Source organism: Papio anubis, chromosome 6 (assembly GCF_008728515.1).
Source record: "Papio anubis isolate 15944 chromosome 6, Panubis1.0, whole genome shotgun sequence".
Taxonomy (NCBI): Eukaryota; Metazoa; Chordata; class Mammalia; order Primates; family Cercopithecidae; genus Papio; species Papio anubis.
This window is the reverse complement of record NC_044981.1, coordinates 134,784,542-134,805,555: the sequence shown is the minus strand read 5'-3', so window position 1 is coordinate 134,805,555 and position 21,014 is coordinate 134,784,542. Positions and strand designations below refer to the sequence as shown.

Here is a 21,014-nt window from a genome sequence, read left to right as displayed (position 1 = left end):
GATACTTAAGAGCATGTAGACTAACGTTTCCCTGAGTTAACTTTTCAGTATTGCAATTCTCCAGGAGTCTACAATATACTACTTTAATGGCATGATTTTACCTATGTCAATAATTCCCAGAATTACCGTTTCCTCTTATTTCAAAAGAGACTTTCATCTTACACAAAGGAAGATGCAAATGGAAAAAGAATTACAAATTCTGACATGAACTAACTTTTTGTAGGCAATCATGTATTTTCACTTAAAGCAATGACATGTGCTATGGACTGAGTGGAATATGTTTGGAATATCTCTTGTGATACAGTAATAAAATTCATAGAGTTTGAAGTTAAACTAAATCCAGTATCAATCCTCATGAGAACCCTTCTTGTAAATTCCATAATATCCTCCATCTCTTTCTCTTCTTTCTAGCTGCTTCTCCCCTCACTTCCTTACTCTCTCTCATTATTCAAAAGGTAATGTGCAGAATTCAAAGTGAACTTAATGAGCCGTAACATCATTTATTAAAACTTTAATGAAAAACTTACATCTTGGACTAAAGTTATGTTGGTCCATGAAGGTGATGGAAAGAGGATCTTCTGCATGTAGAGTGCTCTGATCAGCATAACTTCGATCCATTGCATTCACCATGTGAGTCATCTCCTGCCGGGTATTCCCCATGGCATCCTTGCGTTTTTTAGCAAGTTTGCTGCCAAGGCAAATGCAAAACGGAATCCTTAGTGTTTGAGGCTTGAAGGAGAGTTAACACCAGCAATAAGTAGTTCAGGTGAGCCCGAGGATAATGTTACAAACATGGTTTAGAAACCCCAAGCACTGGTCAAAATTTCAGGAATTAAGTTTGACATTCAAACAATTATATTTGTTCCTTGCTATAAAAGTATTTTTGTAAGATGCATATTTCAATATTCAAGCTGTCAACCCAAATCTCTCATCATTTCCTATATTTTATTCTCTTAAATATCATAAAATATAATTATATTTATTAAAAGCAAAATAAATACCTCCTTACTAGAGTAATTCAATAAATATTTAAGCTAAAGCCAAGTTTTGATATTCCTCCTGGGTAATTAATTCTTTTGATCAACTTTTAGTTCCTTTTAGAAATAACACGACTAACTTTTCAAATCTGTTTTACTGTAGCCACCAAATTAAAACAAAGACATGTCCCATTCTTCATTCTCTGTGCTATTATTAAAAATGCGATATGTAGCATTAATATATTTAGCAATATATTTACAGCATTAATCAGAAGCTAATCTGAAGACTTTTAGAATAAACCACTGCTAGAAAATTTCAAGTACACATGAATATATGGGATTAAATAATATACTGTGTAAGAAAAGTACTGAGAAAAGTTTTAAAAAATGGTATGGAAAGATACGCAAATTATCATCTTGGAATATTCACATGGTCAAATATTAAAAATGTGTTTTCTAATTAGAACCACATGACATACTATCAACTAACTACAGCAATGCTTTATAAATGCAGAAAGGCATATGATTTAAGAGATTGGCTAATAACAGCATTAGAATTACGAACTACTCAAATATTGGCATGTTCATCTTACATGTCATGGATGTAAAATATATTTTAGTTCTTTGTGAATGTTACACATGAAACATCCAAGAAAAAGGGCTATTAAAGGCACATAAAATATTTAAATCACACTAACAAGAAAATTTATATATAAATAAAGGTACTCTAAAAGCCTGTAATAGGCAAATTGTGTTACTAAGTTTATGGCAGCAATTTATATTGCCTTGGAAATATTCTTTAGTTGTTTTAAGAACACCAGTCCTCCACTAGATTATAAGCTAAGCCATTTTCTTCTGATCCTCATATTAATATCCAAACCAGAGTAAATGTACTACAAATACTACAAAGGCTCATTTAATAGACTGAGTTTATGTATAAAGGTTTCTCCTTTAAAACATAAATCTAGCAATTGGAGGACTGTTCCAGTGTAGGATATTTTTCTCTGAGAATTATAGTACTTGACCTCAGGGCAGTACATACACAACACACATGATACGTGTACACAGCAAATCTGACACTATGTTGTTTAAGATTGTCATAAGCTAAGATTTGAGGATGGAGATGGCTATTTTAGAAATAATAAATAACGATAATCACAGAATCACAGTGTTGGTAATAAGAAAACAACGACAAAGTATAACAAGAACTATCACCACCACCAATATAACTACCACTACACCATCACCACCATCATTTATTAGCAACATTTGCGCTATACATTCAAAGAGCTATTAATCTTTTTCTAGGTTTGAGGGTAAAAATCCTTTATGAATATGTAGGTTTCAGACAGGTAATATAAATGAGTGCTGCTGTCAGTGGCAAGATACCGTAAGGAAGGGTAATGAAGAACCGGAAAGCAGTTTAGGGGCAACTTGCCTAAGTGACTACTGGTATTTGATCCCAGTGTTGAACTTCTGGCTTATTTATTTATTTATTTTTTAAGACAAGTCATGATGAATCTGATTGTTGATGTTAATTTTCTTGATTTTTTCGAGTGGTTTTATTTTTTGAAACAGTGTATGGGCCACATGAAACATCATAAGGTCACATTTAGCCTATGGATTTTCACTTTCCAAACTTCCCGCTAGGCCATCATACAGGATGTTTGTTCTTTAACCTGCAACATTTTTTTGACTGTAATATCTGGCTAACTCCTATCTGTTCTGTCTCAGTGTAACAGACACTTCATCAGGGAGGTTTTGCATGACTGACTCTAAAACAGCCTTTCTCAAGTTAGGCTAGGTATTTTCTATACTACCACATTCTTCCCCTGTAATGAGTGTTATTGATTGAAAAGTGCGAATATCTTTCAATTGTTTTCCCCACTATGTGCTCCACAAAGAGAAGGATGATCTGCATAGCCTTGGCACTTGACTCTGTGTCTGGCATGTAACAGGCTTCAGTAAATACTTGTTGAATTGATGAATTAGGCCTGTTATATACTTGGCACTTTTCATTTGTTAACTCAATTCTCAGATCAATCTGCTGAAAAAGGCACAAGGATTCTAATTGTATAGATAAGTTCAATGAGGCTCAGGGGAGTTAAATAACTTGCCCAAGGTTATTTATCTAATAAGCAATGAAGAATGACTTGGTTCTAAAGCCTGAGCTCTTACACTGTATCTGGTTGCTTACACTTTTTAAATTGCCACATTGCAAAGTGGCACTACTTACTCTAGCAGTTGAACACTAGTTAATATACACCACTACTTACTCTAGCAGTTGAACACTAGTTAATATACACCACTACTTACTCTAGCAGTTGAACACTAGTTGTTATAAATTTCAGCAAAATATATAGAAAAAATATTTTGCCATTTGTAAATTTTAAAACAGCAAAAATTGCCTTAGGAAATAACTTCCAATCTTTGTTTCTAGGATAAGAATAAATTCATTTCTCAAAAAATATGAGAGACTGAATTGAATAAAAATAGCACTGAAATAAAAAACAAACTGACATTTAGATTCAAAATAATGTTAAAATTTTGAAGATGGGCAGTTCAAAGTCAATAGAAAAGACAAATTTAAACCCTGAGGCTTTACTTTAAAATATGTGTAATTTATATGTATTTCATGATTGGAGAGAAACAAGAAGTAATGAATTTGTTAAATACATGACAGGTTTAAATTTTCATGCAATGAAGGACTTTAACTTCTCAGATTCACAAACCTAGATTAGTTGACAAATTATGGGGGAATATAACCTTTGTTAATATCTGCCAGCCATGAATTATCAGCTTGGTTTTTATACCTTAATCCTCACAACAACCCTGTGAGGTAGGCTTTCATTCAGGCTCTTCTAAAACAAAGAAAAATTAACATCAGTGTTAAGTGTTTTGATCAAAAACAGATAGTTACTATGACAATGCCAATGAATATTAGCTCAAAGATCACATCTGGTTTTCTTTTAAGCTCTACTCTGATTTTTATTTATTTTTATCTTTAAACACCCCTCTAATCCAGATAAGCATCACTAGGTATGGTTAAGCAGCCTTTAAAAGCATATCTCTGTGATAATCTCTGTAGTTATGATTAAAATTGCCAGTAACCCTATATACTACAATAATATTAGTATAACCTGTTACATTGTCTGGAACACAGAAATGTTGTCTATCCATCAAAAAAGGGAATCCCATTTTAACATCAGAGCTGCATCAATGCTTAATGTTAAGCTATTGACAGTCTCATAATGAAATACTTATTGATTCCAGTATGTTTGATGCTTTGTCTCCTCCTGAGCAACTAGCATATATAATGTGCACTTCAGAACAGTTAAGCAATTCATTTTGCAACTACTTTGAGTTTGACAGATGTGCAAATGACTTTCATTATAAAAGCAGCCAACAGCATAAACTTCTGCAGGTGGATGTATGGGTGGGCCATAAAGGGGGAAAGTGCTCCATCATTGTATGAAACGGTACAGTTGATTATCTCTGGCTTCATCAAACATAATTTAACAAGGATATTATGATTCATCACAATAAGTTAGGAGCACTGTTAGTGTACAGCTGCTTGGTTTAGCAGATTTTAGGAAGCAAAACTTTTATAATATTTAAAATGTTGGCAGAACTGTGTTATAGTCATGGAGAATGGAGACTGTTACAAAGGTTTTGTTGTAAAGCTAGCTTAAATTTACCTAGTGATTTAAATGCTGTGGGATATGTGCCCCAAACATACTTAATTTCAATCTTTAAACCTTGAAAGGTGGTGGATCAAATACTGGTCAAGCAAAGTCCAAGAATGCCTTGCTGTAATGTTCCCTTGATTTGGATGAAAAACTACTCCAGCATATTAGGTGATAAGCTGAAAATGACTCAGGAAATAGAATGGACCATCTTCTCCATCCTTATCCAAATGAACAAACCATGCTTGAGTCTCGGAAGAGCTACAGACTTTGGAAGAGAAAAGGAACAATGTGGTGCCTATATCTGTTCCTAGTTTCTAGTTGACAAAGGTTTTTTTTGGCTCTAGTTTTAGGAAACATTTGTCCTACTTAAGTTACAATAAACTCATTTTTTTTCCTCTAAAAATAATTTTTATTTCTTTGTTGCTGCAACACCATGATTTTTCTACTATTTTTTTCTTTAACAAAAGCTCAGTGATTGCCTTAATGGCCCGACCAAAGATGTTCTGAAGTTATAACCCATCCTGGATTCCTAGAAATACAGAGAGAGATGTTATCACATGCAGACCTGAACTAATTTGCATCCTATGAAGGCATTTTGAGTGTTCCATAAATACACCACTTGGCTCATTTTGTCAGACATAACGATGCTACATAAAGATAGTGATTTGTGAGTTACAACCACTATCTCTTCTTTACAAGATGAGTGAAGTGTCATATTGCTAAGATAAGGTACAGGTTTAACTTTAGTAAATAAATGATGTTTTGGCTCTAGACTAAAGCTACTTATGGAAAATTATAAATAAATTAAAAGTAGCTGGACAAACAGAAATACAATATCCCTTTTTAAAAAGATTGGCAAAATAGGTAATAAAGTTTATAGTTTTAGAGTCTGAAAAAACTTTTTTTTAAATGTCACCAAAATTGCAAACATTCTGTTTTGTTTTTGAAAAGGGATACTGCATCCTTAACACATGTAAAGTTGTACATCACCCATTTTCTACTTACAGGTAGTAGGAGTAAGAATAGTAGCTCCTCCTGGCAAGCAAATCACAGACAGTGGAAAAAGAGAAGCAATGGTGAATGAAAAGCGTGACTCTGTCACATTCAATAAAGCAGAAAAATGTGCGTTAAAAAATAAAAGAAAATAAAATAAAATTCATGTTTTTTTTGCTTTGCATTTCAATTTGCTCATGCATTGTTAGATTGTTTTTTTGCCATGCAATTAAACAGACAGATATGCAATTAAAAATAAAATTTAAAATACATAATTTGGAAAAAATAACATGCTGATATTTCTTATTGCCAAAAAATTGAAAAATTAAATGGATTGTGTATTTTCAACATGCAGTTAAGCATAATATCCATTACCATCTAAATATGTGACAGATGGAACAGCTGTGCATAGAACTTGTGTACTATATAGATTATTTTTCTTTAGATACAAAACATAAAGATTTATCATATTAATATATCATATATACAGAATAATACCTAAATTTCTACAAACAAGTTATTATATCTTAATGGTACATAGGTATATACATATGTTATGTGAATATACATATATACCATATACTATATATACACAAAGATACTTCTACAGTAGATGCATGTGAACATAATATACACAAACATTTACTGTATTGAAACATAATTTCAAATTTATGTCTGAGTTATTAATGTGTTCATGCTGTGCATGTAAAATATAATACACAACCAATGAAAAATGGCATACATTTGGAAATAATTGAATAGCGATTAAATTAAAAAAATGACATTGCGTTTTGAAAGATGCAATATCCCTTTTCTTAGCCTAAAAACTTACTTTATATATATCCTTAGCTGTAAAACTTTACTCAATTGAATTACACACCATCCTTTTGCAAAACAACCAAAAAGACATGGAACTGTTTTCCCCACAAGAAATATATCTACATATATTCATCCCAGTGAGGGATAAAGTCAAACTTAACACTAGCCCACTAAAATGTAGATAAGAGACTAAAGTAACTTGTTTTTCCATTATTTTTATTATAAATTTATATATTAAAAGGGAAACATTTTATATTAATAGTTTTAAGCTATACTTGATGATAATATCCAATGCAATGCTGCTATATCTATACTTTTTTATATGTATGATAAACATACTTGTAATTAAAGCATACATGTTACATGTGTGACACTGTACATATGAGTAAAAGTCATTACAAAGTTGCTTTGGTAAGTAAGAAATTCAAGTAATGTAGATATAAAAACTATATATTAGAAGGTAACATATCTAAATAATGAAACCTGATCTCTCTATAAAAGTGTAGGTTTTCCTGGATATAAAGGTGATGGTGAGGAACAGAAGCAAAAGCCCTAGCATACTTTCTATCAAAAGACAATCAAAGCATAATTACGAAAGCTCAAATGTTAAATATTTTAATAGAGAGGCTCATTAACTTAACCATTTAATATATGAACCAGAAAATCAAGTTGTCATATTATACAATTTTAGAGAGCTGTCAGAGCATTTTACCTTCCCCCAAAATCTTGCTTAGTGATGGTTTTAGTATACTTTAGGAAGTTTATTTTTCAATTTTTTTTTTTCATTATTGCTAAATCAGAGGCCTGGATAGGGAGGTTTATCAAGACAAATGAATGCTTTCAAATAAAACTGAATAGTTTAGCCCAATTCTAACTGAATATGAGGACATAATTAGAAGTCACTTTCATGTTTATATCCAATCTGAAGAACATTGTTAAGCAACGTTTAGTTAAATTTGCTCTCTAAACTGTTTACTTAAGTCTCCAAATACAAATTTAAACTAAACAGAGACATAAGGTCTGAAGGTTACATTTGGTGATTTTTATTGATCTTTACTGGCAAATTTTTATTGCTAAAATACTTAAAACTTTTGCCTCACATATGATGTATTTTCCAACCACAGAGGGAGACAACAGCAAGAGAAAGCACTATTTGGGGAAAGCACGTATGTAGCTAATTTAACACAAAACACTATAATGCATACCTAATGTTTCTAATGCAGATGTGTCTTCTCCAACATATATATCTCCAGGGGATAATCGTAAAGAGGCAATATATTAAAATAAACTCTGATGGAATCATTAAAACATGTAGTATGAGTCTTATCTATAATGTTAATGCTTTATTTCAAGTATAAAATAACTATAATAGTAAACTGGATAATTTAATGTAATATAAGCAACATCATTTATTATATTTTTCAATAGAATTCATTGATTACAACCACTTCTATACACCAAACTATTTTAGGACTGTACTTTTGCTTATAAAGATTTTTTTAGTCTTTCCAAATTGTAGCATTATCCCAAATACACAATGGGAAAGATTAGAGTGCTATATTAGTTTCCAAGACAATGCCTTACAGATTTATGACATTTTATATAATGTAAAACAGCTGAAATTACAAAAACTGTGTACTTTGAAAGGCTTTTCATCAGGAATATACTTTGGTCTCCAGAGCAAAGCTCAGTTTAAATTCCAGTAGGTCTTAATATCTTCAAGTAATTCCAGAAGATGGTGATATTGGTTGATATAGTATAAAAAATTAATGTTCAATTAAAACAATTTACTATTTTAAAAGGCTAAAATTTTTAGTCAATGAATATTTAATGTACAATTTTACTAAATAATGTTTATATTCTTCTCATATCTTATTTGTAGCCAAGATGTAGAAAAATACATTAAAAGAGCACAAAATAATTCCTAGACCACAGCCCAAGTATCACAATAAATCCATATTTTGCCACTGTTAATAATAACACTTCAAATACAAGATAGATTATCTCAAGTACCTTTGCATTTGAGAAATTTAAATTCAGATACTAATTTCTAGATCAACTTAACAAAAAGCATATGTTTTATATCCAGAATTAAATTACGAATAACCAAATAAGAATTTATTAGACAGCATGTCCAATAGACTCAGGTGCTGACAACATTGTTAAAATTAAAAGTTTCTTCTTGTTGTTTGTTCTAATTTAAAGGATCTTGAAAAAAACAGATTTTTAAAACCAGTGACATAAATGGTAAGTGAGCAGGACCGGACAATATTAGGCCTTACCTCTTTTTTACAATTAATATGACAACTAGGAGAAGGAGGATGAACACCAAAATTCCAGCACTAATTCCTGCTATTTTCACCACTCTGTCTGTCTGCTTGGCGGGATCTGGGATCACTTCTGGTTCTTCTGTTGCTGCTGCTAAATGAATAAAAAAAAATCAGTTACTGAAAGAAGCTAACAATCACAGAAAAAAAATTATTCCCAGTAATCACCCCCAATAAACACAACTTGTTTACTGTATATTAATAAAAATAATTTCACAATGTAAATACAGAAGCATGCTAAAATACAATATGAGATTTAGGGTCGAGGTAAGGAAATCTTTCTGACAAGAGGTTTTGTTAATACAAAAAATAAAACAAACCTCCAAAATAAATATCAAAGAGAATGATGAACTAGTTTTCCCCAAGTGTCCTTGAAAGTCAAAACATAAGGTTTTCTAGCAACTAGTACATTGGAAAGAAATGGGGTCAGATTTAGAGGTTTATCAGTCAATTCAGCAAATGCTTCTTGACTCAAAGGCCTGGTGGTATGCTTGGAGCTTTAAGGCAGTATTAATGACACTTGTCTGGGACAGAAGGGTTAGGTTTAATAAATGTCTAGTGTAACTGCTAGAAGCATGAGTTTATGAATTAATATATATAATTTGAGATGAATAGTTGAGTTGGCACAAGAGAAGAATAGGCAAAGAAAAACAGACACATCAAGGAATATTTCAAATTATTTTATTAAATAAAACCCAGATAATAAACTTGGGAAACAACTTGGAGAAGATGATTATTTTTAAAAACTTCTTTGTATGCCCTAACTTCCTTTCTTCCTCAAAACCATCTGACTACTCATCATACACACAATCAATTAAAATTATAAACTTTAACTCCTTTACAAGCCCCAGTAACTCTCTGAGGACATTTTCCTTTTACCTCATTTACCTTGAAAATTGACAAGGAAAGTATTACTACCTACACTTTATCGATAAAGAAACTGAGGCTTAGAAAGATAAGGATAGTTTATAAATTGCTCAAGAGCAAAGAAAAAATCTAATATATCTTCTGTCTTTTAACACACAGTTTCTCAATGTTTCCAGATTCATGGCTCCTACTGCTAAAAATTGGTGTAACAAGAGTCCAGGTGATTTGCAGGATTAGAAACATTTGGGAAACTGCCTTGAAGCACCCAGCACAGCGCCTTACACTTGGAGTCAAGAGATGGCGTCCACATGAACAGACACACAAAGAAATCTCTAAACCTAACCTCGTATCTTTCCAATGGACAATTTGTTAACTAGCTCTTAAAAATGAACCATTTGTCTACATTCTGATCCTTTCTTCTTTACCTTCTCCTCTTGGCTTCTCTACACTCCCCCAACCCATAGTTCTATACATCCAAGTATCTGCTCCACTTTTCCCACCAGCCACAGATTCTGCCAAAAGGAGACTGTTGAGGTTAACTATTAATTTCTCAAAGTAAGAAATCTAACAGAATAAATAGATCTAATGTAAATATTGTTATATAAAATGGTAATTTAAAGCTAAACCGGTGAGAAAGACATAGTTCAAATAAAAGCATCAGAACTGTTAACTTTGTAAAACAATTCACTATAACTGTCTTAATTTATCTTATTTCAATTGCATGAAAACTTCTCCATAGACTAGATTTGGTAACTATTATTCTCAAGCTGAAAAAGCAACCCTTTGGCTGGTATATTTTGGGAAACTAAGGAAGATTCCCTTTCTGACTTGACACTTTCCATATATTCTGGCTGTAGGGAATTTCTAACCTCATAATTATGAACAGAGGTACTTCAAGGCTTTCAAATTATTTTATGGTTCAGTTTACCAAAACATGTAGTAAATATGTTAGAGATCTTTTCCTTTCCAGGGCAACTTTAGAAATAAATACATATATCTATATCTCTATATATGTAGCTATTGAAAACAGGTGGAATATGTTACAAAGTTGAATGAAAAAACCTAAAAGGAACATAGTCATTGCTTGTAACTCTTAAATTACATTGGTTTGGCAGAGATACTACTTCAAATAGGAAGAGAAACAGAATGTTTGATGTAGAAATCCCTAGAAAAAAAGTCTTAGTCCATGCAACAAATCATCATTATTCACTAATCAAAGACTACTTTCTTCAGGTTCTGTGAGACACTTGGCTTTCAGGGGCTAATGATAATGATCCCTTAGTGATTTTCCGACATATCTGAGTTATAGAATCAAATGTTTCTGAAAATTCTCTGGAAGAGCAGTTCTTGCTTAATGAGGTCAGCATTTTTCATAACAGTTAAAATAAAATACATGCTATTATGGTACAATTTTCTAAATACATTATACTATGAGTGGCATATGCTACATTTTACAAAAATCTTCAGAGATGCTTCTTCCCCACCAGAAGCAGAAAATGTATATGGGTACAAATATAATATATGCAATTATGTAGGTGCAAATATAAACTATCATCATGAAGTAAGAACAGCAGCTTTAATACTACTACCTAGATTTAGTAATAAAATAACAAAACTGACATGAGGGTGATGGGTCAAACAATTTCAAAGTAAGGGGAAGAAGAAATTTTTAAGGTCTTACAAGTAATACAGATAGGTTAATGAATTCATGTAAACATATTTCCAGAAATAAAAAGCCAAATCTGAAAGTAACTTTTTTAACATAGATACTAAAACGCTTGCAAGTGTACCAAGAGTACAAAGCATTGAGACTTTCATAATCTATTATGCAAATCAGAGATATTACTTTAAAGTCATAGTCTATAGGTCTTTGTTAAAGACCGGACTTCAATTCACATTTACCATGTGGTTAATGAAGGAAAAAAAGCCCATTAAGTTATTTATTTGAGTTGGGTAAGGCTGCCTGTCTGTCATGATGACAATTCTTGTGCCAAGAGTTGTTCACTAATCTTCAACATAATTATTAAACTGAAGTATAGAAGTCTAATCAAATTCTCCAAGTACATGTGATTTGGTGGTTGTTTTCCTTAATTGTGAGTTCTCCTCAAAGTCTTTAGCGGTGGCATTTATTATTATCATTACTATTACTACCATGAACAGTAGTTTTCACTAAATATGTCTGTATAGATTTATTAGTTTGGATATTTTAATCACATGTATCTTTTAAAGTTTTTGGCCTGCTATAATCGGGTAACATAAATATCCTATTTAAAATCATTCAAGCTTAGAAGATTCATTAAAGGAAATACAACCAGTAGCCCCTAAGTGAGCATTTTCCATTTTCTTCAAAGAGAGCAAAAAGCTATTAATAGTGGTGGGGCCCCTGATTTCTGTTTGTAACTTATGCACATACACAAAGACAATGTGGAGCACCTTTTTCACGTTTTCCTTGACCATAAATCTTTACCTTTTTTTAATCTGTCACAGAACATATAAGGAATCCCCAGGGTTCAGAAGCCAAGAGCAGCCTAATTCTTCGTACAGTGAGAAAAAAAACTAAGGCACAATTTTATTTTCATTGAACAAATTTCTAGAATGCATTTTGGGGGGCAAAAATAGCTAAAGTGACTTCATCAATTGTGTCCTTGCTCCCAGTACTTAAAAATGAAATAGCTTTAAAGTCACACAAATTTACCTTAAAAATTATAACTATTTTAATAGCTGTGATTAGACAAATTCATTCTTCTACTTTCATAATGGACATTAGAGATAGAAGCCTCTAAGTACAATGTATTAAGTAATCTTATGGTGTCTTCGGATATATTATTGTCACTCAAATTCTGCAAATACTCCTGGTATTTCATTAGTGCTTTCTTCCTTTCTCAGTTATAGATCTGAGAAACTGTTCCCACTCATGTCCCAATCATTCTTTAAAATCCTACCAGCAGGCTATGTCCCCATCCACACCAAACCACCACAACCAATGTTTCTAATGACTTGCTAGTTTCTGAATTCAATGTGTACTTTTCTATTCTTATTTTATGTGACCTCTTAATAGCATGTGACATTCCTGTCTACTCCCTCTTTCATGGAATACCCTTTTTCTGGGACTTCCATGAACTTGGGTACCTCCTAGTTTTCTTGGACTCTAGTCTCTCCTCTCCAGATTTTTGTTTGCTCATCCCTTAAAAATAGGTGCCCCTTTGAGTTCCTCAGGGACCTATGCCTCTTGACACTGTGTTCCATACTTTTTGGCTTGGTGATCTTATCCATTTTCGTCTCTTTAGTTACCGTCCTGATACCTAATCACTCTCTAATCGATGTATCTCTGACTGAAAGTTGCAACCCAAATTCCTGACCCAAGGTGTCATGTGATTAATATGTCTTCAGGTCAATGTATGACAGTCACCTTAAGCACACCATGTCCAACCTGAACTCATAATCTTATCTCATGCCAGTTTTTTTTCAAGTGTATCCACTTTCAGTAAATGGCAAAACTATTCATACAGTTCTTCAAGCCAGAAATGTATGCATCATTCTTGAATCCTCCACTTTGCTTATCTCTAGGATTAACATTTATCATTCAAATTGGGATGTTTTTGAAGGAAAAAAAAAACTGGAATTATCTTGGGCAAACTGGAATGCACAGTCACTTTCTTACACAATTAGTTACAAAATTACTACTTCCTAAATATTCTTTGTCTTCACTTTTCCCATCCCCACTGCTACTACCTTCACTCAGATCAGTATCATCTCTCAGCCAGATCACACAGCAGCCACCTATGTTTAATCTCTGAATACACTGTTTGCCTATTCCACCTCAAAACCCACATTGTAGCACAAGTATTTTCTAGGATTTCAACTGTATCATATCACTGCACTGATTAGAGTCCTCCAATAGCTTCCCATTGCTGTTAAGGTAAAGCCCATGAAAGCAGAAACCATATTTATTTTTCTCACCATTGAATTTCTAGTAGGACCTAAAAAGAAGCAATACAACAGAAAATATTAGTTGAATAAATGAAAGAATGCCAGTAAGCCTGCCTAAGGTAGGTTGTATTGGCATATAGAAAATCAGTTATCTCCTTAAAAAACACAAGGATGTCTCTGATCAGACAAATCTCTTACTGTTGTGGATATTAACATAAGGTGAACTTGACACAAACATTTTTGAGTTGTCTCTGGAAATTTCAAGGCCCTTTGTTACATTCCTTTATAGAGCTAACCGTTTCCACCATCTGTCACCACCTATCACCAAACCAATGTGCAAGAAAAGTCCAGTGTCACTGAAAGCACAAGGATTGGATCAGCAAGACCCTGTTTTGATTCTTATCTCGTTCTCTTATCTGTTGTGTGACAATGAGCAAGTGAGAATCTTTTAGAGTGAATGCCTTCATCTATAAAATAAAATTAATAACATTACCCATCTTGTGTAGCTTTTAGGAATATCAAGTAACATAATGGTGTGAAAGGTTTCTGTAAACTAAAACACATGGGATAGTAGAAATAGGAGTAGATGCTGCTGCTCTAGGTAGAGATAACCTAGATGTCAGTTCTTTGGGTCTATTATATAGAAATGAAAAACTATGAATAGGAAAAATGAAATTATCGAAAAACAGCTTTTAAAAAAATCTTAGCTCCCTATTATATAAATATACAATGACAGGTTGTGTAAAGCACGTGTTATTTATATCACAGGCTGCCACAGTGGAAGCCTAAACCTTATGGGCATCTTGAAGTATGTATTATTTAACTCAATGATCCTTTTAAGTAATCTGGCTTCCTCATCGCATGTGATCTTATGAAACTTGCCCAGTATTAGATCACTGACTAAAACAGGGTCTACCAGAGATTTTATTGGTGAGAAAAGAGAGCAGCTAAATGCCGTGTGCTTTAACAGTAAATTGGAAAATAATTTATTCTCCTTTAATAATGATATGGATGCGACCCAAATATTTCCGATGTGGAAAATAGTGCAAAAGTCTATGAAGACTTTAAACAACTAAGAAATAAAATTACAGATTAATATTGAAGATATTGGAAATTAATTTTACACTGCTAAAGGCATCTTCTAGTCTTAAGAGTCTCTAAATTAGTTTTGGTTTTAAAAACACAGCTCAAAATGCTATATAAAATTCTGAAGTGACAGAAATATGTTTTAAGAAAGCAATAAAATAAGTACGTTTTAGGAATGTATATAATGGTAAAAAACATGTAAAATATTATTGTTTCATAGTAATGAAGAAGAAATATTTTAATGTGCATATTAATTTTTCATGAAGTTTCCCATTAAATTCATTCAATTAGGTAAAATACAGCGTTAGTGTACTGTCTTACTTCTTAAACACAGTTGATTCTATCTCCTTAGTTCTCTCTGAAACTGGTTCTGAATTCTCCACCCCACCTTCGACTACCTTCAGGACCCAATATTGTTTTTTCACTAGTCCTCCTGCTTCCCATGTTGACTACCTCAGATTTGTCCTATATATTGCTAGTTGGATGAGTTTTCTAAAATGTAAATGTGAAGAAATGACTACATTGCTTTACATTCAAGAGGAAAAGGCAAAAGTTATGACACATAAGGCCTTTCACAAGCAGGCTCCAATCAACATTTTCAACCTCGTCTTCTGAGACACTTCCATTCATATACTCTTATCATTAAAATCCTTCCACCATTTCTCAAATACTGTTTACTCCATTTTAGGAGTCGGCAAACTATGGTCCTTGGGTTGTATCCAGCTCATTTTGATGAAACAAAGATTGTAAATATTAAGCTTTACAAGATAATACACCAAACTGTTACCAATTTATATACCCACCAGCATTGTATGCCAACCCCATTTAAATTATATCTTACCACAGTAGTGTATGCCAACCCCATTTAAATTATATTAAATTATATCTTACCACTTTGTATTCTCAGCCTTCTTGATTTTCTACTTGAGCAGTAGAAAATGATATGTAATACATATTTGATTACTACTAAAATGACTTTTTGAGATACTTGAAATATCTCTACCTGTTTTTTTTCTCTGAAATGTTCAGTATATAGCTTTGACTGAAATTTGTATTACAAATATCTTCTCCTATCAGACGGCATAAGGGATGAAAACCATCTTTTCCTTTCAAGACGTTAAGAGTTCATGGCTAGGACCTCTATTACAAAAGACAGATTAAGAAGAGAAAAATACAAATTTATTAATATAAGTTTTACAAGATATGGTAGACTTCATAAGGAAATGAAGAACTAATGCAACAGTTAAACCCGAGTGTTTTTCTAGTAGGTTTGATGAAGGTTGACGTTATAAAGGACGATGACAGGGTAAAGAGTATGAGCTAGTACAGTAAACCGCAGAAAACTTAGCAAGGCCTGTTTGTTCAGATTCTTCTCTGTGTCCCTTATCTTTGGAAAGAAGGGTGCTTTTTTTTTTTTTTTTTTTTTTCCTGTAGTTATAAGGAGGACACTTCTCATATGAGGGTCTTATGATCTGTTTCAAGGGAACGTCAGAGAGATCTTCCTGTTTCTGTCACTTTTTCAAATTTTTTTCAGGTTAAAATATTCAGTATGCTAAGATGCCATATTTTGGGGTAATGTGTCCTGAAAGCCATCAGTTGCTTTTCTTCCCACTTTACTTATGGTATGAATAACAGTTATTAATTTTAATGAAGTCAAATATATCAATCTTTTTTATGGTTAGGGTCTATTCTTTAAGAAGTCCCCTTCAAACCTGAGTTTTCAAAAAATCCTCTTTTTTATTTGAAAGTTTTAAAAGAGTCCAAGATGTATAGTAGAAAGCTGTTTCAGGTCCTCCTCCCTCCCTACATACATATCCAGTTACCTGTGCATAACTTTTGAATTGATCCAATGATCTACACAGCCACTTCTGTCCTATATCAAAATTACATAAGTATATGAGTCATTTTCTGGATTTTCCATTATATTCTTAGAGGAAATAAACTATTCTGTGCTGAAGTACATGATTTCAATTACTATAGTTCTGTAATATATTGTATATATGATGGAGATATCCCCAGGCCTAGTTCTCTTCTTCTTGAGCATCTTAGCCCTTTTTTCTGTTTTGTTCTGGGTAACTTCTTCAGATTTAAACTCTAGCTAATAAATTCTCTCTTCATTTTGCCCAATCTGCTATTAAGTCTATCCAAAGAGTTATTTTTAAATTTGAACAATTATGCTTTCCCTTCCTACAAGTTCCATTTGGTTCTTGTTAAGCAGTTCTGTGTTTAGTTATTCCTGGTAGCACCTTGTTAATCTTTATGATTTGCACTTTATTTCTTTAGAGGTTTTGTACAAGGCTATTTGTATTTGACAATCTCAATACCTGCAGTTTTTTTGAGGATTTACATCTGTTGTTTCTGCTAACTCTCACAGTGAGTTACTTTCAAGAATGCTTGGTGACCTTTGATTGTGAGTTAATTGCTTTATGTTAGTCTGTGGGAACCCTGCAGGCCTAAATTGATCATGCTTTCATCTCAAAGATAATTTACATCTCCTACCAGTAGCCATGAGGTGTCCCATACCTCAGACCAACTCTGCCAGCTCCATATGGGAGTCCCAGGCTGGGCAACACTCTTACTATCAGTCTGAAGATAAAAGTCTCAAGGGCAATATAGTTTTAGCATCCCCCTTCAGGGATTACCAACCTCTCTTTCTGCCTGTTGCTCACTGTTTTCAGCTCTCTCTCTCTCCTTCTCTCTCTCTTTCTCTCTCTCTCTCTCTGTCTCTCTACATATATATATATACTACTGCTCAAGTGACAAAAATCAAGAAGGCTGAGAATACAAAGTGGTAAGATATAATTTAAATGAGGTTGGCGCATATATATATAATATATATAATTATATATATATATATAATATATATATAAACATAATATATATATATTTTCTCTCTCTCTCTCTATATATATATATATATGAGAGAGAGAGAGAGAGGGAGAGAGCAGAATAGTGGGTCCTGAGATATCTCCACCAGCCACTGTAAGTCCAGTAATGTATCCAAAGATGTGTCCTATCCAGGGTAGGACTGTTCTGCTGAGGTCCTCTGAGAACTTAATTTGCCAGACTTCCAAAATGGGAAGACGGATCATGGGCTTTTATGTTCTTTAGTTTTCCTAACACCTTTCCCTTAACTACCCTCTCACCTCTAAACACCAGTCAATTATTTTCCCGTAACCCAAATAAAAATTGTATTGCAAGTATTTCTCAGCAAGTCTACAACTCACACTAAGTCTGGAGCAAATCGAGGGCAAAGATATAATCTCATTCATGTCTTTATGGCTAATGATTTTTACATAATTACCAATATATTATTAACTTTTAATATGTATTTGTCCAATGAGTAGGTAAAATATGAAAAATGCTCATAATTTGTCAAGGTATGTTACTTATATAAGAGCATCTATCAACTATAATATACTGTTTAAAGTTTAAAAATTTTTTTGAAACAAATACATTAATGCTAGGGTTAACTGAACTAATTTATAAAATCTACAGCATTCTTTAAGAGAAAAATTCTGCTCTTCGTAGCATCAATTGGTAAAGAGCTTCAATCATCTCTGGAAAAACACTAATAGTGAACATTCTCGTCAGGTGGCCTTAAATTTTTTTTTGATAAAATAAAACCATCAATCAGAGTTTGAATTCCAGCTTTGTCACAAGTTGACCTTAGGTAAGTTAGCCACTGCTCCTCACTTTTCTTATTGGTAAAATGGAGATTGAGTCTACCTTCTAGATTGACTCAAAGATTAAATGTACTGAAACATGTAAAGTGCTAAGGACAATATCTGGTAGTTTCTAAAGTCTCAGTAAGTATTAGGGAATGTATAAACAGATTCGGATAAAGTTCTCTTTCTAAATCTGGATTTCTGCACCATAAATATTATAGCATCACAGAAGCAGCATTAGATGGAGGGAAGTGTACTTTCTAAAAATACAGAGACAAGAATCTGTTATTATTTATCATTTAATAGGTATTTGTTGAATATCTGATGGGTATAAAACACTGTACTAGGCCAAAAAACCAGAAAGATGAACAAGTGTTCTTACTTTAGAGATTGTATAAACTAGAAGAACATGGTAATTACTCAAATGACTGTACTTATTAGCAGAATACTGCAATACATACCATGGCTACTAGTATTACAGAAGAGGCACAGATAAGGCTAATCCATAGGGGGATGAATTTGTATCTGATTTGTTGACATCCTAAGACATTTCTTAGAACCATTCAACAAAAAAGTCCAACTGTGGTTTTCAAATAAAGAAAGACAAACTCAGGAGAGGGATGTGGTTTTTTCATAACTCTAGCATTAACTTCTGACACAATTAAAAATACAGCCCATGCTTCCTGACTCCCATCTGGCACTTTCACTTGGGAGAAATGTGATTAGCTACCTATATTAGGAGTAATTTTTAACACTGCCTTTTCAAAACACGGGGGTGAAGTAGAGGATACAATAGAGGTGTCAACCTCAACTACTACCTAAGAAAAAGAAAGGAAAGGTTGGGGAGATATAAATACACATAAATTGGCAGTCAGTCACATCAAATCCTTTTGGGGAGAAATAAAAGCAGACTTAAATGGATAGACGAATGAATGGAATCTGGGAGGGTTCTCAGAGGAAGCCTTAGAAGCAAAAAGAAAAAAAAAATAAATGTTCCATGCCCCATCTTAAACCCACAAAGAAAACATTTACTTTTTTTGTTTCCTTCCTTTCGTTAATTAAATAAATTATTTGGTGTCCCTGGCATGTGCCTGGCACACTTCTAGGGTTTAAAGAATCATCGCTGAACAAAACAGAGAATATTTCCACTCTTGTGCAGTTTACATGTCTGTGTTGTCTAGTAAATGACAGAAAAGTAAACAAGGATCACCTGATAGTGAGGAGTTCTATACTGAGGATTAAAATAGAAGGATAAGGTAGAGTGCCTTGGTGACTGTGTTAGATTTGGAGCTGAGAGAAGACCTTTCTGAAGAAGACGTGGAGGTAGGTGGTGTGTGTTTTTTGTTTTTTTACTAAGTTGAGGAACTGTATCATCTCAAAAGCAAAAATGCTTTAAGTGCCTTGTCTATGTAGTAGGTGCTAAAGGGAGTTCAGTGATTATGGAGTTGTTTAATTGACAAATAAGAATTTTTTGCCCACCTGAAATAACAAAAGTCAGAGAATAACAATAGGATGAAAATAAAATTTTATTTGGGGAAGTAAAAAAGAAATACCTTGGAAAATAATGAGCTGGTTCACATTTATGCCAAACGTAAAGGAAGGAAAGGAGTGTAAATCACAAGAAACTACACCTCTACATACTGATTATTACATGTGTGACATCCAAGTAGTAATGGCCTATTAAGAGTAAAACAAGCTGAGCTGAACATTAATGGGAATTAAGAGAAAAAAGTTCAAACAGTGCGGAATTATATATCTAAACATAGTGTTTATAGGAAAGTAGGCTACGGAACAACTAAACCTGACCCAAAGTGAAATTGTTCTGAAATGATAAATGTGGATATATGGAGATGTTAGGGGAAAAAAGCTTCATAATAATGTCAGTGATATTTTTTCCCTTCCACAAACTACAGGACCAGAAAAGTCTCTTCTTTAGGGAAAAATCTAAAATATTAAAATCCAGGCACTGTATGTAATTAAAAGGCAAATGCACTTGACATTTTTGTTGGCACAAACTCAGAATGCCAGATCTGGGCCAGTCATCCAAACATGCCATTCAAAGCACAAACAGGAACAAAATCACATTTGAATATTAGAGAAAGAAATAGAAAGCAAATAAAACCTTTACTAGTGCTCAAATTATAAGAATGTGATGTGATCTAAAATAGCAAAGATGGTCTACTTTTTAACCTATTCCCACTGATCTTATTTACAAAATGAAGGGTTAAGACTAGCTGTTTTTTGGGATGCTTTTAGTTATGAATTCCATTTTCATTTTGAGCAGGTCATTTTCCACCAAGGCTTCGATAATTCATTAATCTGGCATATCTCAGGAAAACATACAACATGGTTTAAATCACATTAATAGAGGTTGCACTGCAATTTTCAGAGGTGTTTATTTACTAAATTAGAGACTGCCTTAATATTAAACAGATGAACCAGATTTAAAAAAATGATTTTAGTTGAGCTCTAGCTTTTCCAAGATAATTTAGTATAAAGTCTAAATTATTAATAAATATTTTAGAGTTTGAGATTGGTTTTTAATCCTAAAATGTTTTTTGGCCTTGAGTGAATGAAAAGATGGGAGCCTTATTTTTAAATGATTCTTGGTTGTCTAAAATTATCTAATAACTACATTTCACAATTTCTAATTCTCAA

General features: G+C 32.9%; 1 protein-coding gene across 18 annotated transcripts in view; it reads right to left on the bottom strand.

Moving 5' to 3' along the window:
• Positions 1 to 21,014, bottom strand: part of PTPRK (protein tyrosine phosphatase receptor type K) — a 553,640-nt gene that overhangs the window by 35,618 nt on the left and 497,008 nt on the right. For 8 of the 18 annotated variants that reach the window (XM_017958332.2, XM_009206122.4, XM_017958339.3 and 5 more), the window contains exons 14-17: positions 8,761 to 8,899; positions 7,684 to 7,725; positions 5,672 to 5,701; positions 528 to 688 (exon numbers count right to left, since the gene is read on the bottom strand). In XM_017958332.2, coding sequence (XP_017813821.1) covers positions 528 to 688; positions 5,672 to 5,701; positions 7,684 to 7,725; positions 8,761 to 8,899 — 372 coding nt within the window. The remainder of the gene's footprint in view (positions 1 to 527; positions 689 to 5,671; positions 5,702 to 7,683; positions 7,726 to 8,760; positions 8,900 to 21,014) is intronic. The other 10 variants (XM_017958334.2, XM_017958333.2, XM_017958337.2 and 7 more) reach the window with 3 other exon arrangements.